The sequence below is a fragment of the Megalops cyprinoides genome, chromosome 21 (assembly GCF_013368585.1).
Source record: "Megalops cyprinoides isolate fMegCyp1 chromosome 21, fMegCyp1.pri, whole genome shotgun sequence".
NCBI classification, from domain to species: Eukaryota; Metazoa; Chordata; class Actinopteri; order Elopiformes; family Megalopidae; genus Megalops; species Megalops cyprinoides.
Genome location: NC_050603.1, coordinates 19989273 through 20014800, shown reverse-complemented (window position 1 = coordinate 20014800; position 25528 = coordinate 19989273). Strand labels below are relative to the sequence as shown.

The 25528-nt window shown below is 45.3% G+C and overlaps 1 protein-coding gene across 1 annotated transcript; it reads left to right on the top strand.

Annotated features, from left to right (window-relative positions):
* Positions 1 to 5197: 5197 nt before the first annotated feature.
* On the top strand, positions 5198 to 24953 carry LOC118768701 (E3 ubiquitin-protein ligase MYLIP-A). The gene is made up of 7 exons (XM_036515576.1): positions 5198 to 5430; positions 6776 to 6966; positions 16680 to 16865; positions 19316 to 19513; positions 19774 to 19938; positions 20795 to 21203; positions 23305 to 24953. The coding sequence occupies exons 1-7, from the start codon at positions 5344 to 5346 to the stop codon at positions 23482 to 23484; spliced, it is 1416 nt and encodes a 471-aa protein (XP_036371469.1). The 5' UTR covers positions 5198 to 5343; the 3' UTR covers positions 23485 to 24953.
* Positions 24954 to 25528: the final 575 nt, after the last annotated feature.

Below are 25528 nucleotides of genomic sequence, written 5' to 3'. Positions count from 1 at the left end.
AGCAGAGTGGTTAACTCCGCTATCTACTCGGGCAGACATTAGTCATTAACCTCTCCTCTCTGTTGGATGACAGAGCAGGTAAGACCTCATGTCCTTCATGTACATGACCTGTGAGATCACAAACCATCTTAGGGGATATGCAACAGACACTGAGAAGAGGGGCATGTGAAACAACCCATGCTGGTGAAAAAACATTGAATGAACACTGGAATGAAAACAGCAAGCTAAAAACAATATTTTTTCAAATTGATTTTCAAAGTTTTATTTTAAAAATCCCTGGAGGTGGGCATCTCACATACCCATTCCTCAAATAGTGACACCATACCATATTCATGGATAGCAGAACTTTTGGTTGCCCCAGACAACCCCTGACCACAGAGTTCCAAGGCTGCTGATGTCACAGGGCCTATGTGTTATAAGAAGGCATGACATCTGGAACTGGGATAATCTTTTTTTGCCCCCCCACGTCCAGCGCTCTCTTCATGTCTCTGCTCTTTGAGAGGGGGAGGGGAAGGTACACATTGAGATGCTCGGCCAGTGATGGGCAAAGCTGGGCTGCTGCCTGTCTGCTGCAGTGAGCTTTGGTTCAGTCTTCTGTCTCCAGCACACACAGACTCCTCCTTTCCGATCTACCATATTCTTAGACCTGAGTCTCTTTACATGTTCAAACTGCCATCTATTGCAGACCTACAGCAATGGCCTTTACATCAATGTTGCCGTTTCACCCTATCTTATTAAAGTAACTGCCAAAAATAGATGTGGTTGCAAATTCAGAATACAGTCTGCTTTACAAGTGAGCTCTACTGTAAAGTGGCTTCTACGTGAAGGCTTTCATCAATGTCTTAAAAGAAGCGCTTAAAGAGAACTCACGCTCCACACAACAGCGCCAATCAAGGCTGAATCAGCAGGGAGCTGTTTTTGCTTCCCGATAACATGAAAAGAGCCACAAGAGTCGTCACGTGACAGATATTACCGCAGGGATTAAAACAATCTGGTTCGTTTACAGCACACGCTGTTCGAGGCAGAACAATATGAAAATTCAGCATGATCCAATGACTTGGCACGTAAAGCTGGCTCCTGTGAGACAGAGCGGCGGTGGTTGGTTTTTTTTTTTTTTTCTCCAGAGCATGGCGAGAGAGGATTATTCTCACTGTGCTTCCTGCAGAGTGAGTACAGGACGTGGTGTACACGCTGGCCCGGCCCGGCTCTGTCCCTTGTCCCCGTCGAACACTGCCGTTCCAGGAAGCCTTCAATTCAGAAATCATTTCACTCCACCAGCAGTTCCATTTAATCAATGAATTTGTTTGGGGAGGTGGGGGGGGGCTTCATAAAGCGTGACATCGGGTAAATCTGTGATGAGTCACAGGGCGGGATTTGAAATTACAATGAATACATAAAAATGCATGAGAATGCCATGACACATCAGCAAATGGCTATTGACACTTCTTATCTATGTGACCTTTTAGGACTGCTTAAAGAAATTACAAACGGGTTTGGGATTTTTCCCCCCAGATAATGGAATTAGATTTCTCTGCAGATCAAATAAATATTGATAATCAGAATTTGTCTTGGTCCTTGGGATCTTCAGGTCTTTGGTTGACTTTTTTGCTGTCAATCACCCATTATAGTCGCTTAGCAGATGCTTTTATTCGGAGCAACTTACAGAGCTTTTAACATGTGCATGTTATCCATTTATGTAGCTGGATATTTACTGAGACAATTCAGGCTAAATACCTTGCCTAAAGGTACAAGAACAGTCCTCCACTGAGGAATTGAGCAATTAGCCTTTGGGTTATGAACCCTGTTCCTAACCATTACACCAGACTGCACACCACACTGCCCCTCTACAAAGGAAACATCTGAGACCCTGCATTGGAGAGCATACACAGTGTGATCCGTCACCTGCTGAAAAGGACTGCTTCACTCTAAGACAACCGTAGGCCTGGGGACCGGGTATCCTTAAGTCTTTATTACATGTTAGTGTAATGGCTTAAACGAGGGAAGCCTCCCCTGATCTCAGATCAGCTGTCTTGGAGACGCAGTTGACAAAACAAGATTGAGATGCCTGACATAAAATGCAACACAACAAGCAGATGATTCTTCAGTTTTGCCATGCTACACTACTGCATTAAAATGTCCATTGTTAGATAAGGTCACATCTTAGGTACTGGTCTGAATGGTTGCTGACAACTGAAAGAGTGAGACATACGTTTTTTATTGACTCATTACATACAAAGTTACTCTTTCCACACAGTAATCCACTAATCTCTACAGGAGCGATGTGAGATAAAGCCCTGAACCAGGGAGGCCTGCAAAGGAGAATGCAGTAAGACACTGTATCGGAAAATGGAGCTTTCACTTAACAATTACGACTGACTTCTGTAAACACACTAAGGACAAAGGGCGTAGGAACATCTACTGCAGTGAATAGGGGGATAAAAATATGCTCTGCAGTCCTTAGAGATAAAGCGGAACAACAGATCGGGTGGCATTAAACTCTGAAGTGCTGTTAAAGATGGGCTTGAACAGAATGCATGCTATTTCAAGTGCAAAGAGCCTCCTTCTTCCCTTTCTGACATCTTTTACTACATAATTTATATGCACTGTTCTCTGGATTCTGTCTGCTTTCATAGCTCTCAAAAGCACTTTCGGGGCTTCAGCATTCATACACTTAATAATGAACATTTTACAAACAAGTTCCGTCTTTTATAGTCCCAATTGTGTTGTGTACAAAGGAGAGATATGCCATATTAACATATGGTTAAAACATATGGTTAAAAGTCTATTTTTACAAAATGTTGCTGACAACATTTATTGTAGAATGGTTACAATGTCCCAGTTTTTAAACCCCTTTTAGTTTAAATATTTTTTATTTGATGCCTTCCCATTGCTTTTCAGTTAGGCCAATTAAATTACACTTTGGCTGGGTGTGAACTCCTGTTTTTGCCCTCGATGTTTGTGCTGTCTCTGACTTCAATGACAGGTTTCAGCAGAAGGGAAAATGTCTGGATTTGCAGTGTGAAAGCGAAATCACAAAGGTTACAAAACCAATCAGATATTAATGCAAATTTTAATCGAAGCACAATATATTAAATTGAATTTAATCAAGTACACTGAATTAGTTAATTATTGCAGCATATAATTTGTAATCCACCCCCCATTGCCCAACAACTCTTCTTTTTAATAAGTTGTATTTATGAAGTTCAAAATTACTTTGAATATCATCTATATACAATTTTATAGGGCACTTTGAAACAATTTAATTATGCAATCAAACCACAACCTAGAGAACCTAGTGACTGAAGTAAAGTGTATCTTTATGAAAAAATCATTCCCTGTAAAGCAGTATTTTGAGGATCCTGAAAGCAAACTCTTGTCTCTCATCTAATGCTGATTCGTGTGACTTTATATTTTAATTTCTGTGACCCTAAGATACATGGTGAAATATCTTGGAAGAAAATATTAATACGAAGCATGACTTCACTGTCTGCCACATGTGACTGATGGACTCCTCTTGAAGCCTTCTGTTAATTATAACCTCATTGTGAATCAGTCTGGTCCATCAAGTGCCACTCCACAGCAGGCTACTCTATAACACTAGCTACATACATACTACCAGTGGCACATGCAGGGTTCAGGTAGGCAACCCTGGTCCTCAAGCGATGGAGATGTTCTGGTTCTCTTAATCTTATAATTGGATTAATTATTCTGCTAAATTAATGCAGGTTGAGGTGGGCCTCAGGTACTCATCGTTTCACTCTTCAGGCTAAACCGCTTGGATTAATTTAGTGTAATAATTCATGTAATTATTCGGTTAAGAACTTAGATGGAGTGAAATGTAGAACCCTCTCCTGCATTTCAGGACTCGCATTGCTTTCCCCTGAGGTTATCTTAAAAGGCATAGTCCTTATTCCTTCATAGTTTTTTTCCTCCAAGTTCCTAAAAATATAATGGGTCTGGTAGTTTTTTTTAACCTCTGCTAAGATGTCACTTATTCAAGCAACTTACACACGTTGTGAAGAGGTGAAATTTTATCTGTGTATTTGTCTCAGGAGTCAGCATGTTTGCATTGATTTAACGTCCATCATGCAGTTGTCAGCAAAGGCATACCATTCTAGAGAACACACAGACTCCTCCCAGCATCAGTACCGTCCTCCGACAGACTGACCAAACATTTCCACAACAGTAAATAGATGGTGTGAACATGAAATGAGACCAGCTGGAACACAAAAGCACAGGCAATACCTTGAAATCTCCCAAGGCACAGAAACAAAAGGCATGGAGAGATCAAAAGAGATTTCAGTAACTCTTGGAGGGAGGATGAAAACCACAGTATTGTTTAAAACACACACACACACACACACACAAAAAAAAACAATTTTTGGCACAGCCCTCTGAAACAGGCCATGCCTAAAAGTATTGGTGAAATTTTTAACTGTAAAAGTGGTTTTCATTTCTTCTGAAATCTCTTTCAACTAAAACATCTTAAGCAAATCATGCCCAACAGTCATAATTCATCAATTATTAACTATATAATCAAACACTATGATGGGATGAATAATAAAACAATGCTTGAAAACAATGACAAAAATTGACTGGAATTGCTCTCACACCTGTTGCTTGAGTAAGTTACAGATAAATGGAGGTGATATCCTGTTAAAATCTGTAAATTGAAGGTAAGTGATTACAGTGGGATCATCCAAATTACTTTGAAGAAAAATCAGCTGTTTTATGAAATTATTTAATTATTTGTTTTGAATACCAAAGACTGATACATTCATATTTATCTAACATGGCAAAGGTGTAGAAATAACGGTCTATCTAGAGCGGGCTCTGGGTCTATCGTGCAAAATATCCCAGTAAAAGGCTACCTCGTCACTTCACTGACTGTGCTTTGCCCGCCCTCCAGAACATGTTTGTGTCGAAGGCTTTATGAGCATCAAACCACTGTGTCAAATCCCTCAAGACAACTGTGTTTGGAGTGGAAGTTCGGCCGACACGTAAAAGCCGTTAAATCGGCATCCAGACGGGGGCACCATAGGAACCTTGTGTGTTTGCCTCACCGTGGTTTCGTCAGCATAAGACAGCACTTGCTGTTGGTCGGCTCATCCAAGCTCGAATGGTAAGCGGGCTGCCATTGGCTCTCCGCTGACATTTCAGGCAAGGCAGCGCTCGGATAGTAGTTCATTGATACATAGCTGGGAGATAGTCAACATCAGGCAGAAAGGGAGACTGAGGAAGTGAATGAGGGCTTGATGTAGGGTGTTTAGCGAAGGAGACGAAGAGTTTAGCTTGTTTTCCACATAGGAAGGACAGACCAAAGATAAATTATTGCAACCCAAAATGCTTTGCCACGTTACGCGTCCGGATTCGGTGGTAATGGAGGTAGAGGTTGATGCGAAAGCAAACGGGGAAGACTGTCTGAATAAGGTAATGTATTGCGATGTACCTCTTTCCATTTTCTGTTTTGTGTTTAGGGACCAACAGTCTTCGTTCTTGTATGGGGGTAGAACGTTTGAACATTGTGAACATTCATTTACTTTTGAAACGCTACGGTTTTATCATTTTTTAAACTTTAGCAACAAAAACCGTGACCTCAAGTTTCATTTTGGTAATGAGTTGCATCTGGTTTGCAAGTTGAAGCACTGCAAACGTTTAACTTGCGTGTTTCTTTGCGTTCAGCTAATCAAATTAGATCAGTTTTTAGATTCAGTTGCCGTTTAGTGTAGATCTGACGACGTCTTGGTGGACTGAAATACAGACGACGTAAATTTCCCATCCAGAAATTAAAGTGGCTCATAAAACGACTAATACAACCCCACTCGCATTTGTAACTAATAACACCAATTTATCCCAACCATGTCTATTAAGATGATGCTGCCACCAGTGCACCAGTGCAATGCAAGTAGGAACTCCGAGTATTTGATGCCTAAACAAAATAGTACTCATTTGCATCGAAGCTGGAGATCGCGAAGTGTGATTGGCAAGGTTACTATAGTTCAGATGCATCCCCCGCAGATGTTTTGTCGGGCTGCTCCTCTATAATGCATTTGCTTTGTCAACAGGAAGCGGGTGATTACTTTTCCTTCAATGCATTTGCGAGAAAGCATTTGAACTGAAAAGTACGGCGAATTAAACGTTCTTGGTTAATTCGCCATAGCGTCATAGCCTGCGCGAACCAAATTGCTAAAACGCGACTGAATTCGAATGTCACGTCTCGAATGCTCCTAGATGGTGCTATGGACATGCGCCCGGTCACAGGCGATTCTTATCCGCCTTAGTCGGTTTTTATTAGAATGCCTTAAGCATGAAAACCTCCAAGTGGAAAAAATAATGCCCGTGCAGAACGTGTGAAGCGATCGTGGAATCGCATTTCATTCATTTCGGCCTGTTCTGACCGCACGCTTGCGGTTACATAATAGCGCTGTCCTTTCCTGCTGCTGGCGAGGGAAGTAGTGGGATCACTATATTATTTAGGGGGGAAGGTGGGGGTGGTGGCGGTTGAGTGTAAAGGTCAACTCAATTTTCATACCCCCACTACTATTTAAGTATTATTACAGCTATGATAAATGATCTTATAGCTATGTGATGTGTGTGAACCCTAGCTGAGGGCTTGCATATGTGAGGAAAAATCCATTTGTATCCCCTTTCAGTATTGTTTTAACATTCTCCTTAAAATCGTCCCTCTCCAAAATTTGCTCAGTTGAGCTTAAGTACCTATTCTACACATTTCTAGCCTTAAATGATTTATCGGCCTCTTACTGTCTTGTTTCAGGTTTGTAGGAAGTTGGGAATCATAGAGGTGGATTACTTTGGGCTCCAGTATTCTGGCAGCAAAGGTGAGAATTTGTGGCTAAATTTGAGGAACAGGATCTCCCAGCAGATGGACAGCTTGACTCCATGCAGACTGAGGCTTCGAGTCAAGTTCTTTGTGGAGCCTCATCTCATACTGCAAGAGCAGACGAGGTATGTCTCATTTCCGGCTTCCTTCTCATTGTTCTCACTTACTATATCACTTGCCAGGCTGTAGTACAGCATGTTGTAGTTAAATTCCTGGGCATGCTAAATATCTATGTTGCAGCGCTGCTTAGTACTGTACATGAGGGCTGGTTGTCATGTGCTGAATGTCAGTTTGGCGGAGTTGAAGCAGACTGTAATGCGAACCAGCTGAACCGCCCTACTGAAATGATCTTCTGCTGAGGAATGCCCTGTAGTAACCTCTGTCGCTGCGTGTTACTGTAGGTCAGTCATTGTTGAGCAGTTAAGAGGAAAGGCATCTGGCAACGTGACCTCTCACTGTAGACGCGCTCCCTCAGGGCACTTCAATTTAGGACATTTTTTTACCTTCCCCAAAACTTTCTTTACTCACTGTTTTTTAAACTTTATTACGAACTAAAATTTCATACTTCAAATTTAGTTAACGTTTAGACTGGTACCGTTTTCAGGCATTATGACTCAGAAGCGTAGTCACGCTCTGAAGAAATTGTGAAGTTCCACACAAGAATATGTGGGTCATAAGACCTTTGATGTCTCCTAGTTTTTACCTGCGAAGAAGAAGCCTTGCAATTAGTATCGGAGGTGCACGTCCTAGCAAGCTTGAGTCTGGCTGAGCCAGTTCCGGCTTCGTCAGCCTCTCTCTTCCTTTGTGGCTTTGAGAGCAACATTGCGTAGCTTCCCCTCTAACGTCCGATAGTAACCTTCAGCGCTGCGGCTTAAGGAAAAAAAGTTTCAGAAATGAGTTGGTTGTGACACCCACTATCATGGGCTGTTTCAATTTTTGGATCCAGAACGGACCAGACGACGCTATAAACTCCTACTTTTGGCTGACAAAGATCTGCTGTTGCAGTGGCTTCTGTCCTGGCTCCCACAAATAATGTCCTTGTGTAGCTGCCTCTGCGGCCAGACAAAGTAAAGGCTTTTTTCCCCCTCAGCAGCTTGGTTACCAGACAACATCTCTTTGTTTGGCTTGAGAGGTGGTGGGGGGGGGGGGGGTGACAGGAATAGGAGCCTGGTCCGTATTTCTTGTTTGGAGGACACCCAGTGTCCCCCCTGACCTCTGGGAGATTACAGTGGCCGCAAACAGATGGCAGATGGAATTAGGGGCAGGGGTCGGAAGGATGGAGACTCAAACCGCTAATCAAACGCACGCGTTCCGTGCACGTTTTCCGCCGGTGCTTTTTTATTTTTTTTTTTGCACCCGGACGGACAGCCAGAAGCGCAGACGGAAGGCGCTAAAACTGGCTGAGGTCATCTTTTCAGAAAGCTCTTTTGTCTGCCAGGCTGTTTCTTGTTTCCAGGATGAAGTATTGAAGGGAGAAATGGCTTATGGTCATAGCTCTCTTTTTAAATCTTGCAGCGTAAGTGTACTAACTCCTGTCAGAGGCTGTGTACTGACAGCAAACATGGCACAAATGGAACTAAATTGTATTGCTCTTCTGGTGTACCGAGCAGGCTCATTTTGCTCTAAACGTAACGTTTGCAAACATGGCGGGAAGTAGACACCATTCGAGATCTTTCAATCTTGAAAAGAAATCCAGTGGTTTAAGTTTGACTAACCGATTTTTAAGATACTTTCACAGTGAGCATGGGTTGGGTTGAGTGTCATGGCACGCGGTCTTGAGTGACAAACCAAAGAAGTTGCGCGCTGACAAGATGGTGACCACAGGTGACCATGTCTGTCGGCTGTGAGTCAGTGCTTCCTGGAAGGTGTCAGAAAGAGTTCCTGTTCTGGGAACTCCTCCCCTCCATGTTTCTACCCTCCCCCCTTTTTTGTGCTCATGCTGTACTCACATGCTGTGTCAGGGACTCCCACACATCAGGGGTCTGCCAGGGTCAGGTTTTACGACCCTTTTGTTCAAGCTTTAGTGTAATTCTCCCTCAGGTGTCAGGGCTGACTGCTAAAATGTATATTCCACTGTTTGTAGACTTTCAGTAGGAAAAAATAATATTAATTCAATAGTATTAGTTCAATAGTATTAATTAATTAAAATGTATTATGTATTTAATGGTATGCTAACACTACATTTCAGTTGACTAGTATTATGGAAATATTTCATAAGTACAATCATTGTCACAGTAGTTACTGTACGGAAAGTTCTTAATGCTAACACATTTGCATGTTGGGAACTGTTATTCAACATGGAAAATGTGTATCCTGTCTTAAGGGTAGGTGTCGCAATGAAAGCCTTCATCTGACATGAAACCAACCTCTATCCCTTGCCTTTGCACCAAAGCTCAGTGTTGTGGGGACAGTGGGCTACAACTGGAGTGCTGTTTGTGGAAGGCCTCAAATTAAAACCGCCTCAGTAGAGGGGATAAGGGACCTGGTGTACAGTACGGAGTGCAGTATGTTCCCAGGGAGTGAGGGGTGGGAAGGGATCCCTCTACACTTTGTAAGCCTTTGTCTGGGATGGCGAAACCAGAGAGTAAATGGCTGGGAGGGACCAAAACGCTTTGTCAGGGTGCCGGGACCCCCGCAGCGGCGGCGTTGTGCGCTGGGGTTGTGCATCTCTCAGCCCAGTTACATAAGCCTCCGTGGGTCTGTGCAGGATTTTCAAAGGGGCTTACGTAAGCCTGTGTGGTGGAAATCTTAAAATGGCATTAGCTTCTTACCAGCACCCCCCCCCCCCCCCCCCCCAACCCCCCACCTGCTAAACCCAACATGCTGTTTTCCTTCCTGAGGCCGGTTCGTTTGTAAAAGCCTCGGGCACTTTGCCAGACGGCAGCGTTTTTTGTTTTTTTTTTTTTTTTTTTAATCTATGGGTACGAATGAGTCCGGAGGCCAGTTTGCTTACAGCGTATGCGCATCTCCACTTCTGTGTCTATTTATGGCGCTCTAGAAACTCATTAAAAAGAGTTTAAACATTGGACTTGCTGGGTAAGCCTGACAGGCATGCCTGAGTCCCTGCAACCCTCCCATACCTAGGTTGCTGTTGCACAGTATCAGAGATGAGTATAAATATATGATGCCACATCAGCAGTGCATTGTGGGATACGCCCAGTTAAGACTCCTGCTCCGTCCTGCTAAGATCAAAGGTCGCATATGTAATCCTATTACTTAAAGGACCTGGCACTAATCTGCATAGACCGAACGTGCCTGAGTTTGTTTTTGCTCCAAACAGATGCAGAGCAGGATTTTGTGGTTTAGACATTCTGAAGACAAGAAACACCGTGGGCTGGGAATTTACTCTGATCCATCCGGGAATATAAAATCCTAGGCTCAGAGCAGGCCCGAGTTCCTTTGTGTGTTGTTTGTGTTCTCATCCAGTTGGATAGGTACCAGTATTTCCCAGCATGCAACACAACACCAGCCCCAGTGTGTAAAGCTGCACCCTATACGCGCCTGAAGAGATGTATTTGGCAGGGACTGGAATGACACAGAGGTATGTAATGGAAAATAGTGCTCTTCTGTGCCAATCTGCCCCAGAATCCCTTGCCAGCACGCAGGCAGTGTGTGCCAGGGTTGTTAAAGTCGGCAGTCCTCCTCCCCCAAAATCCCCCCCCTTTTTGGAGCGTTTGAAATTCGGATCAGGTTGCCGGGGGTTATCCGGCGAGGGCGCACGTTTAACATGGCCCCCATCTGCGATGAATATGCTGAAAAGAGGGGGCTCTAATTACCAAGCCACCGAAACGCTTACCCCTCCCACAACGACACAGACACGGCCCCCGTCTTCCAGCAGGGCTTGATACTTTGTGTTCATTTTCTGTCAAAGTTGTAGCTTCCCTTCCCTGGGATTTAGAAAGGAAGACCACCCCCTTCGTGCAGAAGATGTGTGTGAGGTCCAAGGTGCTTCTCGGGAATAATGGGGACATGGCACAGTGGTTGGTGAAATGGGGGCCCTATTTTTATTGGGGGGGGGGGGGGGGGTAGCAGGAAGGGGTTGGCGGTGGGAGGAAACTGGGTGCCTCAGCGCCTTTCTGTAGTCCTGCAGCCTTATCCTGCTCTCTCACTTCAGATAGCCCTCACCTCCTGAACCTTAGGCATTGGCACAGGCCTGCCAGGTGGCATGATGGCATTTAATTACACCGGGTCCTTATGGGACAGGAGTGGTCAAACAAAGTCTTCTCCCCAGTGGCGTGGTGGAAGAGAGCGCAAGGGCTGAAGTAATTACAGTCGCTCTGCTCTGGTTGATTTTTATTATAGTTGGCTTTTGAACTGTAACAGTTGAAGGAATTAATGGCCGGTCAGGTCACTGACATTCAAGGCTTACTCCAGTCACATTTTACTCTTCTAGTTTCTTTTCTTTTCCCTCTTTTTTTATCTCCAGATTCATTATGTGTGCCAGTGTTTGCTTATCCACTAAAAAGAGAGAAACTGTTTAGATTTGAGATGCCGATTTGCAAGTTAATTATGGCTGTTGTCTTGAGAGGTCTTTACGGCAATCTCGGCAAACGGGAGTCATTTCCTTTTAGGAGGTGCCTGGCCTCTCGGAGTTCTAACCTTGACGTTTTTGCAATCTTAATGATCTGACGGATCAATTACATTTGACTTTCAGTCATTGATGTTGTGGCAGCAAAGCATTATGGTAATCCAGCTGGCTTTAGGTTGAAAAGGACATACATGGTACAAAGTTCTTCCCCTTGGCTTTCTACCTTTAATTTGAGCCGTGGTATTGAATTGATTTCTTTTCTAGCCTGGTTTTATTTATAAGCCTTTCTACTTAAAATGTGCACTGGGTGGTTCTATGAGAAAACAAAACTGGTGGCTTAGACATACAAAGGAAATGGGCTGTACATTCTGTGAGCCTTCTGTATACTCAGCCAAATGCACACTGGGATTCGCTTTCAGATGCATGCTGAGTTTTTCCAGAAAACTTACACTTCTGCTTGAATTTCAGAAAGTGGCCATAGGTCTGTTTTAAGCTAAAGCATGTCAGTTTTTAACCTTTTGTTTTTAAGCCCAGGGGTGGTGTTGGGTCATTAGGGTACACAAAGTCTGTTGACTTTATTTTTCTCTCTTAAATTACCATTCACTGACTGTTCAGACTCTGAACCAGAAGCAAGTGGCTCGAGACTAGCCTCCTCTCAACAAAAACAATGCCTGGTGAATACTGATTGACAGAGTGACAGAGCCGAATAACACGCAGTATTTGTTTTCATTGTTCCTCGGCTCGCTCGGAGCACGACCAGCTCGTTGTTTGGAAGAGGGTGTGCCTGCCTTTAGCTGGGCAAGAGCCTGCTGGTGTTACTGCAGGTCGTTGACTCAGAGTAACCTTCAGCGGATAGCCTCGAGTCGCGGCGGTTGTAAACTCAGCAGCCGCATTGTTGAAGCGGAGCCGGGGGAAGTTTGAGACTCCTTCTGATTGGCCTGCGGTTTCTGTCGCTAGGCAGAGGCTTCTGGTTTCATTTTGGAGGGACTTTCTGTACAGCGCGCCGGTCTGACATTTGGCAGTTTTAGCATGACGGCACTTCCTGAAATTGAGAGGAGAAAGAAAGAAAGTGAAGAGAAATTAAAAAGAAAAAAACTTTAAAACTACTGTGTTTTTGAGTGAACCAGGCAGCGGAAGCTAGGGAAAGCGAGTTTCAGTGTGGAGGAGGAAAGGAGGAAACACTCCAACCACTACTTTTGTATTTTGTTCCTTTTTAGTGAATGTCGGTTGTAGAGTATTCAAATGAGTTGAAAAATAATGAGTTACTACTTTCTGAAACCCTAAGAGAATCTGTCATCATAAAAGTTCGAAAATTCTGTTGCTACAGGTCAGCAAAGTCTTTATTCTGGGAAAAGTGCTTAGGGATTGATTAACTTGTTGACATTGGAAGTGCTGTATGTTTCAGGAGTGGGTGTTCTAACTCCAAGTGTATGAGAACAATAGCAGCTGAAATATTTTTGGTTTTGTTTTCTTCCACGGTGCGCAAGTATCACCTCTGAACAGAACATGGAAATTACTTTACAGGAGTTTCTTAAACTGAGAAGGTGGTATGAAGTAGAATGCTGCCATCATTATAGTGACAGTCTAGGCTAGTGTTAGCAGTTATAGCCTCTTATAAATTGACGCGATATTTGACATCTGTATCTGTATACAAGCGTAAGTCCAGAACCGACAGTCTTTCTGCCCCCCCCCCGCCCTCTTAGGCACAATGTCTTGACCCATTTCCTGGAGCTGAGAGCATGTTAGCTTTGCAATCGAATTATTCCAGCTTCATGGTCAGGCACTTAGTATCAGAGCTGTGTAAAAGGCGAGTTTTGTTAGAACCCATCCTCTGTGCTTGGGAGTCACACTGAGCCGTATTACAGAGTGCACGTGAAAAACGCAGAGATCTGGCATTCATGCGTTTGCTCATGGGCGACCACCAAACAAATATCCCTAGGCACGTGTGTGATACCAGCATTGGCCTTGATATTTGAACATCCCTGCCCGCGGCTTCTTCACTCTCTCTCTCAGGGCCCCTCTGAGACTCCCGACCCCCCACCCCCACCCCCCCCCCCAGTGTGCTGTCCCATCTGGGCGAGTCCTTGGAGTGGAACAGCAGTTTAGCGCTGGGGGTCCATGCCTCCCTGCGGGCGCATGGCTGCCCTGAGTCTGGCACCGCTCCGCTCACGGGCATCAGCGGAGGGTACCATGCCACAGGCCTGTCGGCTGGGGTCGTGACCCGGCAGGGCTGAGAGTCGGGAGAGGCTGGCTGGCACGTTCAGAGCCCTGGCATGAATGTGGAAAAAGGAGCTCTCTCTGTAGCGATGAATCATCAGTGCTCGTTTTTAGAAAAGGGCAGATGGTCCCCTGCAGCCTGGAGAGACGGCGTCAGTCAGAGGCCTCATAGTGGGAAAGGGGAAGGAAAGGACCACTTGGTGCCCTCTTGGCCTTCAGGGTATTGATTATTGATCAGGATTGACACGCCTGCTAAGTGAAGAGTACAACCATCACTCGCCTCTGGACAAAAATGGGAGTGCTCGGAGAGACTTGAGTTTGAAGAGAACTATTGACCGCTTAGTCACAGTCCAGGTGTTTGCATTCATCTGGAAATTTGTTTTGAAATAAATTTGTACTCAGAGTACATCAGAGTTATATTGGAATTTTCTTGTTTGGTTTTTGGTGTTCTGCATTGGGCCATAGTTTAATTGCGTCTGTCTTGTCTTGTCTTGTTTCTTGTGTATGTTTAATTCTTAAAATTATACCACAGTGCCAAACATCCTCTCTGCATAATTGATTTGCTTACCACACATTTTCAAGCCCTTGAGGTTTTACCTCTTTCCTGCCAGACACTGATGGGCTCAGCAAAAGATTTGCTTTTGATGACAGACTAACCTGTACAGAACTCCGAACACCTCGCCATAAATGCACACGGACAGACGGCAGTGTGGAAGGGGTTCCTGTGGCTATAACAGTCCCTGAACCCCAGGACAGATCGATTTACGCTGAGGCATTGTGGAGCTGCCTGCCAGCTGCTTCAAATGGGCATTCTCGCACCCTCTCTCACCCCCCTCCCTTCCCACTCCCTCTTTTGTAAGGTGAATGACAGGGGCCTGGGGCTCAGAAAGTGCTGACTACCCCTCATTTGCACAAAGAAACAGGCCCCCCCCCACGGTAAAACGACCTTTGAACCCTGGCAGAGTGATGCGTGTGCCTGGACTTCTGGTCTGGCACGTTCACACGTGCAACCAGAGCAAATGTTCTGGCTAACACCAGTCTAACACCATTTTCCTCACATTCAAGCTGCGCACAACTTTATGCTGGGAAATGGCAGGTGTGTAGTTATTATGGCCAAGCTAATAACTTTGGTGGCGTTCTGTTGAGAAGCTCAGCGTTACTTTTATCCCGTTGTGCCGCTGGGCCAGCAGAGACATGGCAGTCGTCCGTGCGCAGAATCTCGACTCATCCACACCGTCGACAAGTTCTGAGAATTGAGCCAAAAGCGGGCGTCGTGGCGCCATCTTAAACGATCTCTCCCGGCGAGCCGAGCTGAACCGGCTCCGTCTGGCGGACTCGTCGTGCGAGTCGGGAGAGGCAGCGCGGCTCCTCCTGTCCCGGAGAGAACGCTTGAGAGAGATTGTCCGACAGTAACCCTCAGGTGTGTTCTTTGTTTGTCTGCGCGGTCGCCGCGGCGCCCGCCGCCAGGTTAGTTTCCCCTCTCACAATAGAGGCTGGCCACACAGTCGGGTTTTGTTACTGTTAATCTGATCAGTGCACAGAGCGGGCCAATCCGGAGGCGAACGCTACGCCACGGTGCAGCTGGTTTTTTCCAGCACAGCTGCTGTTTTTGTCCCAAGTTTTTCGTTTTCTGCGCCGGCTCCTCGGCCGAGATATCTAAGGTAAACGGTGTGAATGCCAAACTTAGCGCTGATGTGGTTTGGGCGTGTGTTTGCGAAGCAGATACGGCCGCCGTAGCTGTTGTATTAACAGTGGTCACACGCTTTGGTCCCACAGAATGACTGGCTGTTCTGGTCCAAACAGGAAGCTTGCATGGCGGGACTGTGGGAAGGTCTGACCATGAACAGAAGCAAATGGTCCGTGTTTGTTCCCAGAATCCAGAAAAAGGAAAGGTGTGGAGCAAGAGAACGGAGATTAGAGAAGCCCACACGCTTTTGCTCCTACATAATTATTGTTTAACAAGCAAACCGACTTTATTATTTTTTTTTTTACCAAGCCTTTTTTGTATGCCACTTGTGACAGGCCCAAATACACTGGTTCATTAGTTTGGCCTTATGTTTGAAACCAAATATCCAGCTGTTTACCATGTGAACTCTATAGCTAGAAACTTTATATGGGAATTCCACTAAATCTTTGTTGGAAATTTTTATTCTCTACTCATTTCCATTGTGCATTCATCTTCCAGAATGAGTTTCGTGTTGAACCCTCGTGCTCCCCAACGTCCTTAGAAATGGAAGCATCTATGGAGTTAGGATGTAAATGTCCTTAATTAATCAATATCCAAATAGATAAAAAAGAGCCCTGCTGAAAATCTCAGCACAGGAGCAAAGGTGGTGGTGAACAGCCAGCTCGCATGTCTCTTCCTCATAAGCCCACCCCCCCTGCGATGACGTAAATCTGAGCCTGAACAGATCTTCTACGATGTGGGCTGAGATAACCGCTGTTTTATCATGGCCACGTAATGAGAACCATGTCATTTATGAGGCCCTTTTTTTACGTTTGCTTAGCAGCGCTTCATCTCTGAATGCAAAGCACCCACTTGGCCATCAGTGCTCAATGCCCTGGCTTATCACTTGGCAGCACACAGCCGGGGTCACGAATTGCCCGCAATACAGCAGCTTTGCTGGCTCCCGCGTCACGCCCTGGTTTGATAAGGGCCGGAGGTCTCCGAGTCAGCAGATCAAAGCCGCCCCCTAGCCTCCTCCGCAAACCGGGATCCCACGTTATGAGGAAAAAAAAAATCTGTCATTTTCCAACTTTGCCGTATTTAGGCTGTTCTGCAGTAACGGAAGTTCATCCCAGGATAAGCGTTTTCTGTGTTCAGTAATGTATTCTTTTGAAGCACTGGGGTACGTGTTTTAATCTGTGTGTGTGTGGGACTCATGCTCTCTCTTGCTCCCCTCAGGCACCTGTTTTGGTGTGTGTGATAGAGAGAGAGGCTGCTGTTCTGTGTTCGAAAGACTCCTGTTTTGATCTGTCTCTGTGTGTGTGTGTGTGTGTGTGTGTGTGTGTGCGTGCGTGTGCGTGACACCCTATGGCTCCTGCTCTGATCAGTGTATGTGACCCCCCCCTTCTCTCTCTCGCTCCCATCAGGCACCTCTTCTTCATGCACGTGAAGGAGGACCTCCACAGCGGTCACCTGCACATGGGCCCGGAGCCGGCGGAGCAGCTGAGTGCCCTGCTGGCCCAGGCCGAGTTCGGGGACTACAACCAGAACACTGCCAAGTACTGGTACACGGAGCTGTGCGGCACGGTGCCAGACACGGCAACAATCAACAGGTAAGGCTGGAACGGAGCCTGCGTCGCCTACCACACACCTGAAATCCACCTCCCCGGTTGTGGAGAGCTGCCAGTCTGCTGGCTATTTCCAGCAACATGGGTGGTCCATTAGATTTGTTTGATAAGATAAGAGAGCTTTATTGTCATTCTTCAGGACAATGAAATTACAGCACAAATTTGCCTGGCATAATTAAAACCAAACAAATCATTTGCTCAGGTTTTTAAATGCTGACTGACAGAAAGACTAACCGGGGGATTACTTGGTTCAATGAGCAGTGTCTCCCACCTCTAGTCTAGACTGAAGTACATTGTTTACACCCACCGACGACCAACGCTCAGGTTCAGCCTAACTGCAATACAATATTCAAATTCAAAAGCACAGTTTTCTGTGGTTAGATTGTATCTTGGCCCTACTTTCTGCAGTTGGCAGCTATCCTTAATATTTTAGGAAGCTTTTTAAACACTGTGTTTAAACATTAAATTTAATGGGTTGGTCAAAGTCCAAACCAAAATGATTTTGGTATTTTTTGAACAGCAGTTTAGGTCACCAGCTCTCAGCAGTCTCGTGCTTGTTGGGGATCATCAACGTGACAAGGCCCGGTAGGCATTTGTGCCTCGCCACACAGTACCTAATTGGTACCTCTAGCTGAAGCTAAAACTGTTGTTGCAAACGGCTGGGTAACAGTGAAGTAGCAACCCATGCCTGAGTGAAAATAACGTCACTGCCTGCACAAATATGCAAGCAAGCAGGAACCGAGATGGCAGGAAGATAGATAACGCAAAGATGGTATAGTCCACCTCCTTCCCTCCCTCTCCCCAGCGCCCGTTGGAACAGGCCACTTGCTTTTCTCAGGAATCAACAAAACTTGTTTTTTTTTGCTCCCAGTGGTTGGTAGTCACGTCTCTGAGGTGTTAATCATTTCTTCTGAAGATTTTATTTTAGGACGCAAGTTGTCTTCACCAGACCGAAAAATCTGTAATTTGAAGCAGATCGCATTTCAATCTGTCATGTTTAATTTTGAAAATGAAAACGATGCTGGTGTTTAAAGATTTGCCAAGCTTATTTACTTGTTAAATCAGCCGTTGGTTGAAAGAGAATGGGGTTTGGGTTTTAGCCAAGGAAGGCTTTCAGATGTAGGTCAAAGGTTAGGCCCGTTGCCTTACAGTTACCGGTAGGCACACTCCATCTTTAGTTTGCAAGTACACGCAAAGTGAATACGAAACAAGTAACATTAGCGTTAGCTGCGGTTATTGGCTTTGCGACACAATGAAATGCTGTTTACTACTTTCGTTCGTTTTAATGCGTTAATTTTGAAATGATTGGATGGGTTCATTACAGCGCAAACAGCCGGCTTGCGCAAACACCCCCAAGTGTCGAAATGCATGCAAAGCGTACCGGCACATAAACGGAAAACTGCTAATTTGCCACAGAGAAGGAAGCAGGGGTTTTAGAAGTGACTTGGAAAGGGCAATGAAAAACTGATTAGTGTGGAGAACGTAGAGAGGTAAATGTGGGTCAAGGCAGCGTTTGTTTTATGTAGAAACGATCACAGTCATTAGTTTGGGCTCACTTAATTTTGTTTTTCACCGGACAGTGTGACCTTTACACGGATTAATCGGAGCGGCGCTTTACGCTTTAAGGGGGCGGTTTGGTCGTCACTTGTTCTGTTGCATCTCGAGGTGACGCTGCCGCGGGGCTGGTCACCAGGTTTCAGGTGCTCATTAGGTTTGCTAATTGATACTTAAATGAGGTTTTCCCTGTTTGGTTAGTGGATGATCAGGTGGGTTTATCGGAAAATCTGCCTCACGTGTCATGGGCAAGAATACCTCGTGTGCTTCCCTCACGCTAATGCTCACGATATCTCGTTCTCTAATTCTCTCTTTCCCTCTCTGTCCCCCTCCCTCATCTCCATCTTCATTCTCTCTGTCACATTCCCTTTTTTATACTCTCTCCATCCCACTCTGTAAATCCTCTCTCTCATCTGCTTTGCCGGCCATTCTCTTTCTCTCTCTCTCCGTCGTGTTTCTGCTCTCCTCTGCCTGATTCTGCATTTTGCTCCGCTCTTTAACTGTGGTGAGCCCTCCGGGGCCCGCAGAATGCCTCCCGGCACAGAGAGCACTACGCCTCATTGAGCAATGTATAGAAGCGAGCAACAGCTGTTGGATGCACTGGGGCCTCTGGGCGCTGGACGGATGCGCTCATCCCCAGGCAATCGCGTGTGCCGGGGAATAGCTTGCCCTTTCCCTGCTTGGCGTGGCCCTTTTCTCCCCGGGCACTTGAGGCACACTCTCCCGTGATTGGCCCACGCGTGTCACGTGGGACGTTAGGACCAATCGCAGCAGAGTGCTGAGATTGATGAGATCCCGCAGATTGATGAGAAAAGCAGCACACCCCCTCTTCCTTTTCGCAGTGATTAATGTACTCCGCCCGGTGTGCTTTGCCTTGGCAGCATCGTCTCGAAACACAAGGCGCTGGAGGGGCTGAGCCAGGCCTCGGTGGAGTACCAGGCCCTGCAGCTGGTGTCCTCCCTGGAGCACTACGGGGTGGAGTGGCACTGGGCCCGCGATGCCGAGGGCCAGCGGATGGCCATTGGAGTGGGCCCAGAGGGCATCACCATCTGCAAGGAGGACTTCAGCCTCGTCAACAGGTAATGGGGCACGGGGACACACAGCTGCATCTTGAATTTTTTACTCGGCAGGATGGAGTGCACCAAGTCAATACATTATACTGCTGCAATGGGGAGATTGAACTGCAAATAGATATTTTTTCAGCTTAGATTTGAATTTAGATTTCATTTGTGATTCATGCCTTCATTTATTTTTGTTTGAAACATGTTTGGCAAATGCATCACCACATCAGCTTTTTCACAATCACTGACTGTGCTTTATGTGCTTTTTTTCGTTCAAGGATATCTTACCCAGTAATACAGATAGCAACCCAATCAGGAAAGAGTGTGTATCTGACTGTCACCAAGGATACCAGTGACAGCGTGGTCCTGCTCTTCAAGCTGATCAGCACCAGAGCTGCCAGTGGACTGTACCGGGCCATCACAGAGACGCACGCCTTCTACAGGTGAGGGACCATCTGCCAATTACTGTACAAGAGTGGAAAACGGTGGAGAAAATGCTGTCTTGCTTGCAGAATGGAGCCGCTCATTGTCCTGTGTGATGAGTGCAATTACCGGACATTTGAACTTGTAAGCAGAGCATATGTAAATGCCCCTTTGTCACAAATTTGCAAAGGCAAGGGGCTGCTGAATTAGATAACTCCCCTGAACTGGTCGTGTGTGAAGTTTGTCACGTCTGGCATTTACCGGCCTTTCATTTCCACCGGCGAACAGATTGCCCTCATTCTTCCCTCCTCAACTCTTTTTCTGCCAAAAATGCAGTTTTGAAGTCTTCTGTTTTGGTTCAGTGGATGAGAGCACTCAAATTTGTCACGCTTGCTAAAACGGCTCCAGGGCTCGATTTGATAGATGATTCTCTGAGGAAGTTTTGTTGCGCAAAGGGATTTGGAATAATCACAGTTTTGATTAAGCCTTATGTTTTTGAAAAGACCTAAAATGAGATTGATTAAAGCAAATACTATATAATGGGTTTGCAGTGTTTCTTTTAGCCTAGAGGAACAGATGTTGTGTTTAGTCTGAAAATGCAGGGGTCAGCTATTTGGGTTGTGTTTGTCATAAACTGCAAGGCTGAGAATTTGTTTACAATCACAGCTGAATTAGTCACCGCTATAAAGGATTAACTGACGTGTTTATATGTATTCATGGTCACAGTATTTTGTCACATATTCACTAAACTGAGGGGATTTTCAAAGGTTAACAGAACCAGCTTTGATTAATTGGGGCATTTTAAGAAATTCCTTTTAAAACGAGGTGGGCGGGTTTGACCGTGTGTTAACCGTTTGTGACCCTCACCCTCCCCAGGTGCGACACGGTCACCAACGCGGTCATGATGCAGTACAGCCGCGACTTCAAGGGCCACCTGGCCTCGCTCTTCCTCAACGAGAACATCAACCTGGGCAAGAAGTACGTCTTCGACATCCGCCGCACGTCCAAGGAGGCGTACGACCACGCCCGCCGGGCGCTGTACAACGCCGGCGTGGTGGACCTGGCGCCGCGGGCGGGCGAGCGCACGCCCTCGCGCTCGCCCCTCCGGGCCACGCAGGGCGAGGCGGACTGCGGCAGCTGCGCGCAGACCCGCGCCCTGCAGGAGAGGCTGCGCAAGCTTCAGGAGGCGCTGCTGTGCATGCTCTGCTGCGAGGAGGAGATCGACTCCGCCTTCTGCCCCTGTGGTCACATGGTCTGCTGCCAGACCTGCGCCGCCCAGCTGCAGGTGAGTGCACCCCCTCCACCCCTCCACCCCCCAGACCATCTTTGTCCCCCCGACTCTATACATCCAATACAGACTCTTCTGTGCCTTTTTTCCGCCATATGGACTGTGGTTTTAGTGCAGCGGTACTTTCTGGTCATGCCTGGTGCTCAGTCACACCCTGCCCGGCTCTTAAACCACTTCTCTTTTCTTCGCACAACAACAGGCCTACAGATCCCCCCCCCCCCCCCCCCCCCCCGCTTAGTCACAGGATGTTGCAGTGCTTTGAGAGATGTTTAATGTGGAAACCATAAATCATACCATTAATCCTTTAGGTCTTGGATTTTTCTGTAGTTGACAAGTACAGGGGTGTATTGTGCGTGGTAATATGCTTGTGAAAGGATTTTAACTCATTTGGAATCTGTGTGTCCTCAGTGTTTGGATCCTCTAAATTACTTAAAAGCTAGAAGTTTGTATAAAGTGCAGACAGCAGAACTTGCAGAAGTGGGCACTGGACTCGGTCAGCGAGTGCACACCACCTCATGACCCAGCTATTCAGGGATGAGATAATGGCCCTGCATACTCATTTAAAAAAAATAAGATAAGAGAGCAGTTGTTGTCTTTAAGTGCCTTCCAGATTAGTAGATGGGTTCCATGAAAATTTTAGGAGAGCCTGGATTTCAGAGATAATGTTTGGCAGTCCTGTCGAATCTCAAGTGTGACTGGCTACTTTTTCCAGCACTCAGCGTGCAACAGTCTCTCCCAGGATTCAATTTCACATGGAAATTAAAGTCTTTGTTATATAGGATTTGCTTTAGCCACATTGACAAATGCACCTTGTCTTATTTCGATTTAAAGAAAAACACCATTTGTAGGCGGTATTGCCGTAAATCAAAATTTGTATCTCTGAATATTTGCACATTAGTGTACACTGAAGATGTTTGATATATTAAAACAATACTTAGCAGTTTTGCATCGTGAAAGTGTAATAAATCATGTATTCAGCAAAGTAGTTTATTAATTTATCATCATTATCAGTAGCTGTGGCAGCATCATTGCAGGTTTAAATGGGATTTACAGATTAGAGAGTAATTGTACCCCTTGCTGATGGTGGCATAAATTCTGAGTTCTGCTCACCATTTCTGGAAACCCACACAGCACAGATAGCTGTGTCGTCATAGCTCAGATGCCCCTCTCAATCACACACACCCCCCCCCCCCAAGTTAGCCATTTAAAGTGAATCAACTCTTCTTGTAGTGTTCTGCTGAAACTGCGATCACGTCCTAATCCTACTAAGCATCTTAGAAAGTTGTGGTAAATTGCTGCAGATGGCAAATTCAAGCGGAAGGATTAATCCATTCAAGCGATCCACCAACTAATTTAATTTCACAGTGAAACATGAGATTTGTATCGCACAAATCGGCGTGGGAAAAAAAAGAAAATATCGATGGCTTTCTAGCATGATTGCTCCCTACCTTGCACGCTGGCGACAGTCAGAGCTGAAACAAAGCTTTTGTGTGCTACACATTCTTGGCTGTCTTATCAGGAGGTTGTATTTTAGGCCTGCTAGCACAATGGGATTTGTGTTTGGTGGGTGTTCACCTGAACCAAAAACCCAATTTAGTGTGTTTGATTGCCCCTCTGTGGGTCTGCTGGTCATGTAGGAGTCAGCAGTGTGGTTTCTCAGCAGTGTTATTTAGTAGGCCTCACACATTGCGGTGGCGGTGGAGGTGGTGATGGGGGCTTTAGTGAGACCGAGGATGGTTCCATGAGGAATATAAAACCCAGGGAAAGCCTTTGCACATACAAAGAATTTAAGCCTATAACCGTTCTGAGAGTTATAAATGCGTGGTTGCTATGAGCACTTAGATGGTCCCAATTTATAAATGTTTAGTGTATCCAAACAAACATCTTCCCTGGCTGATGGCTGTCATGCCAGATTAATTTCAAGTACTTACTGACTTTTTGTAGAAGCCTTCATTTAAGCTTTAATTGGCAATACTTCTAAAATAATAAAACTATGGTAAACTGCTGACCAAAGTGGGTTTCAGATGTTTTGTGTAAATGGTAGTGAGGCAGCCCCTGGGTATGTGAGTAACATGCTGTTCTGTTGCTCTCCCCACAGTCGTGTCCCGTGTGCCGGTCGGAGGTGGAGCACGTACAGCACGTCTACCTGCCCACCTGCACCAGCCTACTGAACCTGACGGTGACGGGCAGTGCCCCCGTGCCCAACCGCCGGCCGCCCGCCCCGCCCAGCTGCACTACCAAGGACTACAGCACCAATGAGAAGATCTGCCAGACGTAAAGGAGGCGTGCCCTCCTGGCCACGCATGCTAGCGTCTCCACGTTCCGTTTGTTAGCATCCGTTCGTTTTGTTAGTGTTTGTTTTTGTGTTCGTTTGCCGCGCCAACTACCTTGTTACTCGGACAGGAATTTCAATCAGCTGTCGCAGAATTATTTTTAAAAAGCCAATGAGGATGTGTGTGTTTTTTGTGTTAAAGATATATGCAGATTTTTTGTTGGTTTGGTTTTAATTAACGTGTCAGTTGATCTGATGAGCACTAGTGATAGGATTTTTTTTTTTTCTTGGTCCTCCATATTTTCTGCAGAACTATTTTTGGCGCACAGCCTGAAACTTTTATATGAGGAGGAAATTCTGTTGAATTTTATTAAGCAGTAAACCACACATATTTGTTCGTTTTTATTCATTATGCATTTTTAATATTGCTTTTACTCTTGTTTTCACATCCAAAAACTTTGGTTTAGTAATGTAGAAGAAATGCAGTCGTGTGTGTGCGTTTTTGTGTGCATTTGAATTCCACATGGTTTTCTCGCCAATGAAGAGGTGTTTTGGGGAAAGCACAAACCTAGTCCAGCACTGAGTCCTGAATAGATCAGGGATGCCTCGTGACTGCTGTGGTGTTGGTTCATTCACATGCAGATCTAAGCGTTCTGGAATTTTAACAGCACTCTGAAGGCGTTGTGTCCGTAGCTATCAGTCCCCCGACAGCCCGGATAAGTGGAGTTCACATCGGGTGTTATTGACACTTTTGGTAGAGGCAGTTCGGTGTTTCTCACTGACCATTAGTTAGAGCAATCAGAATTTTTGGAGGATAGCTGGAAAGAGGGAAACCTTCATTTGTGCAAAATCCACTCCTCAGAATGCCACACCAGAAAAAAACTAAAAGGATTTAACTTATTTAGTTTGAACTTGACTATCTCTGATCATATTTGTAGGTTTGATATGAAACAAAATTTGAGGTTTTTTGCCATGGGAGTTAGTGCTGGCCACTAGTTTGTGCTTTTTAGCCCAACTTTTTTTTTTTACTTTTACTTTTACTTTTATGTGGTCGACTAGTGAGTTCTTTAATTTTAAAGGGTACTAGAAGATCTGCCAGTGCAATATTAGATGCTTTGGAAAGCAAAAGAGTTTGGTGAGTGGGGAGGAAAAAGAGGAGATAAAATCTACACTGTCACTTTATCACAGAGGATTCCCAAGTGTATTACTCATAGGGTTCTGCCTTAATGTAGCAACACAATGTGTCCTGTGTGCATTCTGGGTCTTTGCACAGACATTTGTCAAAAAAAAAAGAATAGAAGAGGATTTTCTTTCTTATTTTATATGCTGACAAGTTACAGCACTGTCACTGCAGGGGACATATGTCAATTTGTATAACTAGGCTTGGTTTCTTTTTCTTTCTTTTTTTGAAAGCAAAAGCTACTCTGTAAATGTAGAAATAACAGATCTTTTATATTTCTTGGAGGAAAGGTATCAATAAAGGTTTTTTTTAAAAAAAAAAAAAACAAACTTGTTGTGAATGTCATGTCTAAACCCATCTGTGTCTGTTGCTCTCGTGTGCTGGGAAACCCGTCCCCTTTCACCCAGTTCTTCAGTCTTTCAAGTTCACAGGCCGAGGGGAGGGGGTGATTCATGACTCAAGGTGGATTGAACTCATAAGCTAAACTGCTAACAGCACGTGCACCTTTGAGGATTGGCGAGTGATTTATGGTTACCTGGGGAGCACTGCGGTGTAGTCGTGAGGACCAAGGCTCGTAACCCAAAGGGTTCTCCTTCAGTTCTTCAGTGGGCCACAGCTGTTTTACCCTTGGGCAAGGTTCTTAACCTAAATTGCCTCTGCCAATGACCAGCTGTTTTGTTGGATAGTGTTAAAAATTGCAAGTCGCTCTGAATAAGAGCATCTGCTAAGTAAATGTAACGTGCAAATTGTTATGTCGAGTCACAGCGTAAATGGTATGAAAAGTGTAGTTGAATCCAGAGTATTGATTTTTTTTTTTTCAGTGTTGATGTGTTTAACAATCAAGGTTTACTCCACTGAAGCTGCATTGAT

Bases quoted from the DNA above. Each gene is read 5' to 3' on its own strand.
- LOC118768701 (XM_036515576.1), top strand. From the start codon at position 5,344: ATGCTTTGCCACGTTACGCGTCCGGATTCGGTGGTAATGGAGGTAGAG. The intron at 6,967-16,679 runs GTATGTCTCATT...CGCTCCCATCAG, and splicing joins ATACTGCAAGAGCAGACGAG to GCACCTCTTCTTCATGCACG. The intron at 19,939-20,794 runs GTGAGGGACCAT...CACCCTCCCCAG, and splicing joins GAGACGCACGCCTTCTACAG to GTGCGACACGGTCACCAACG.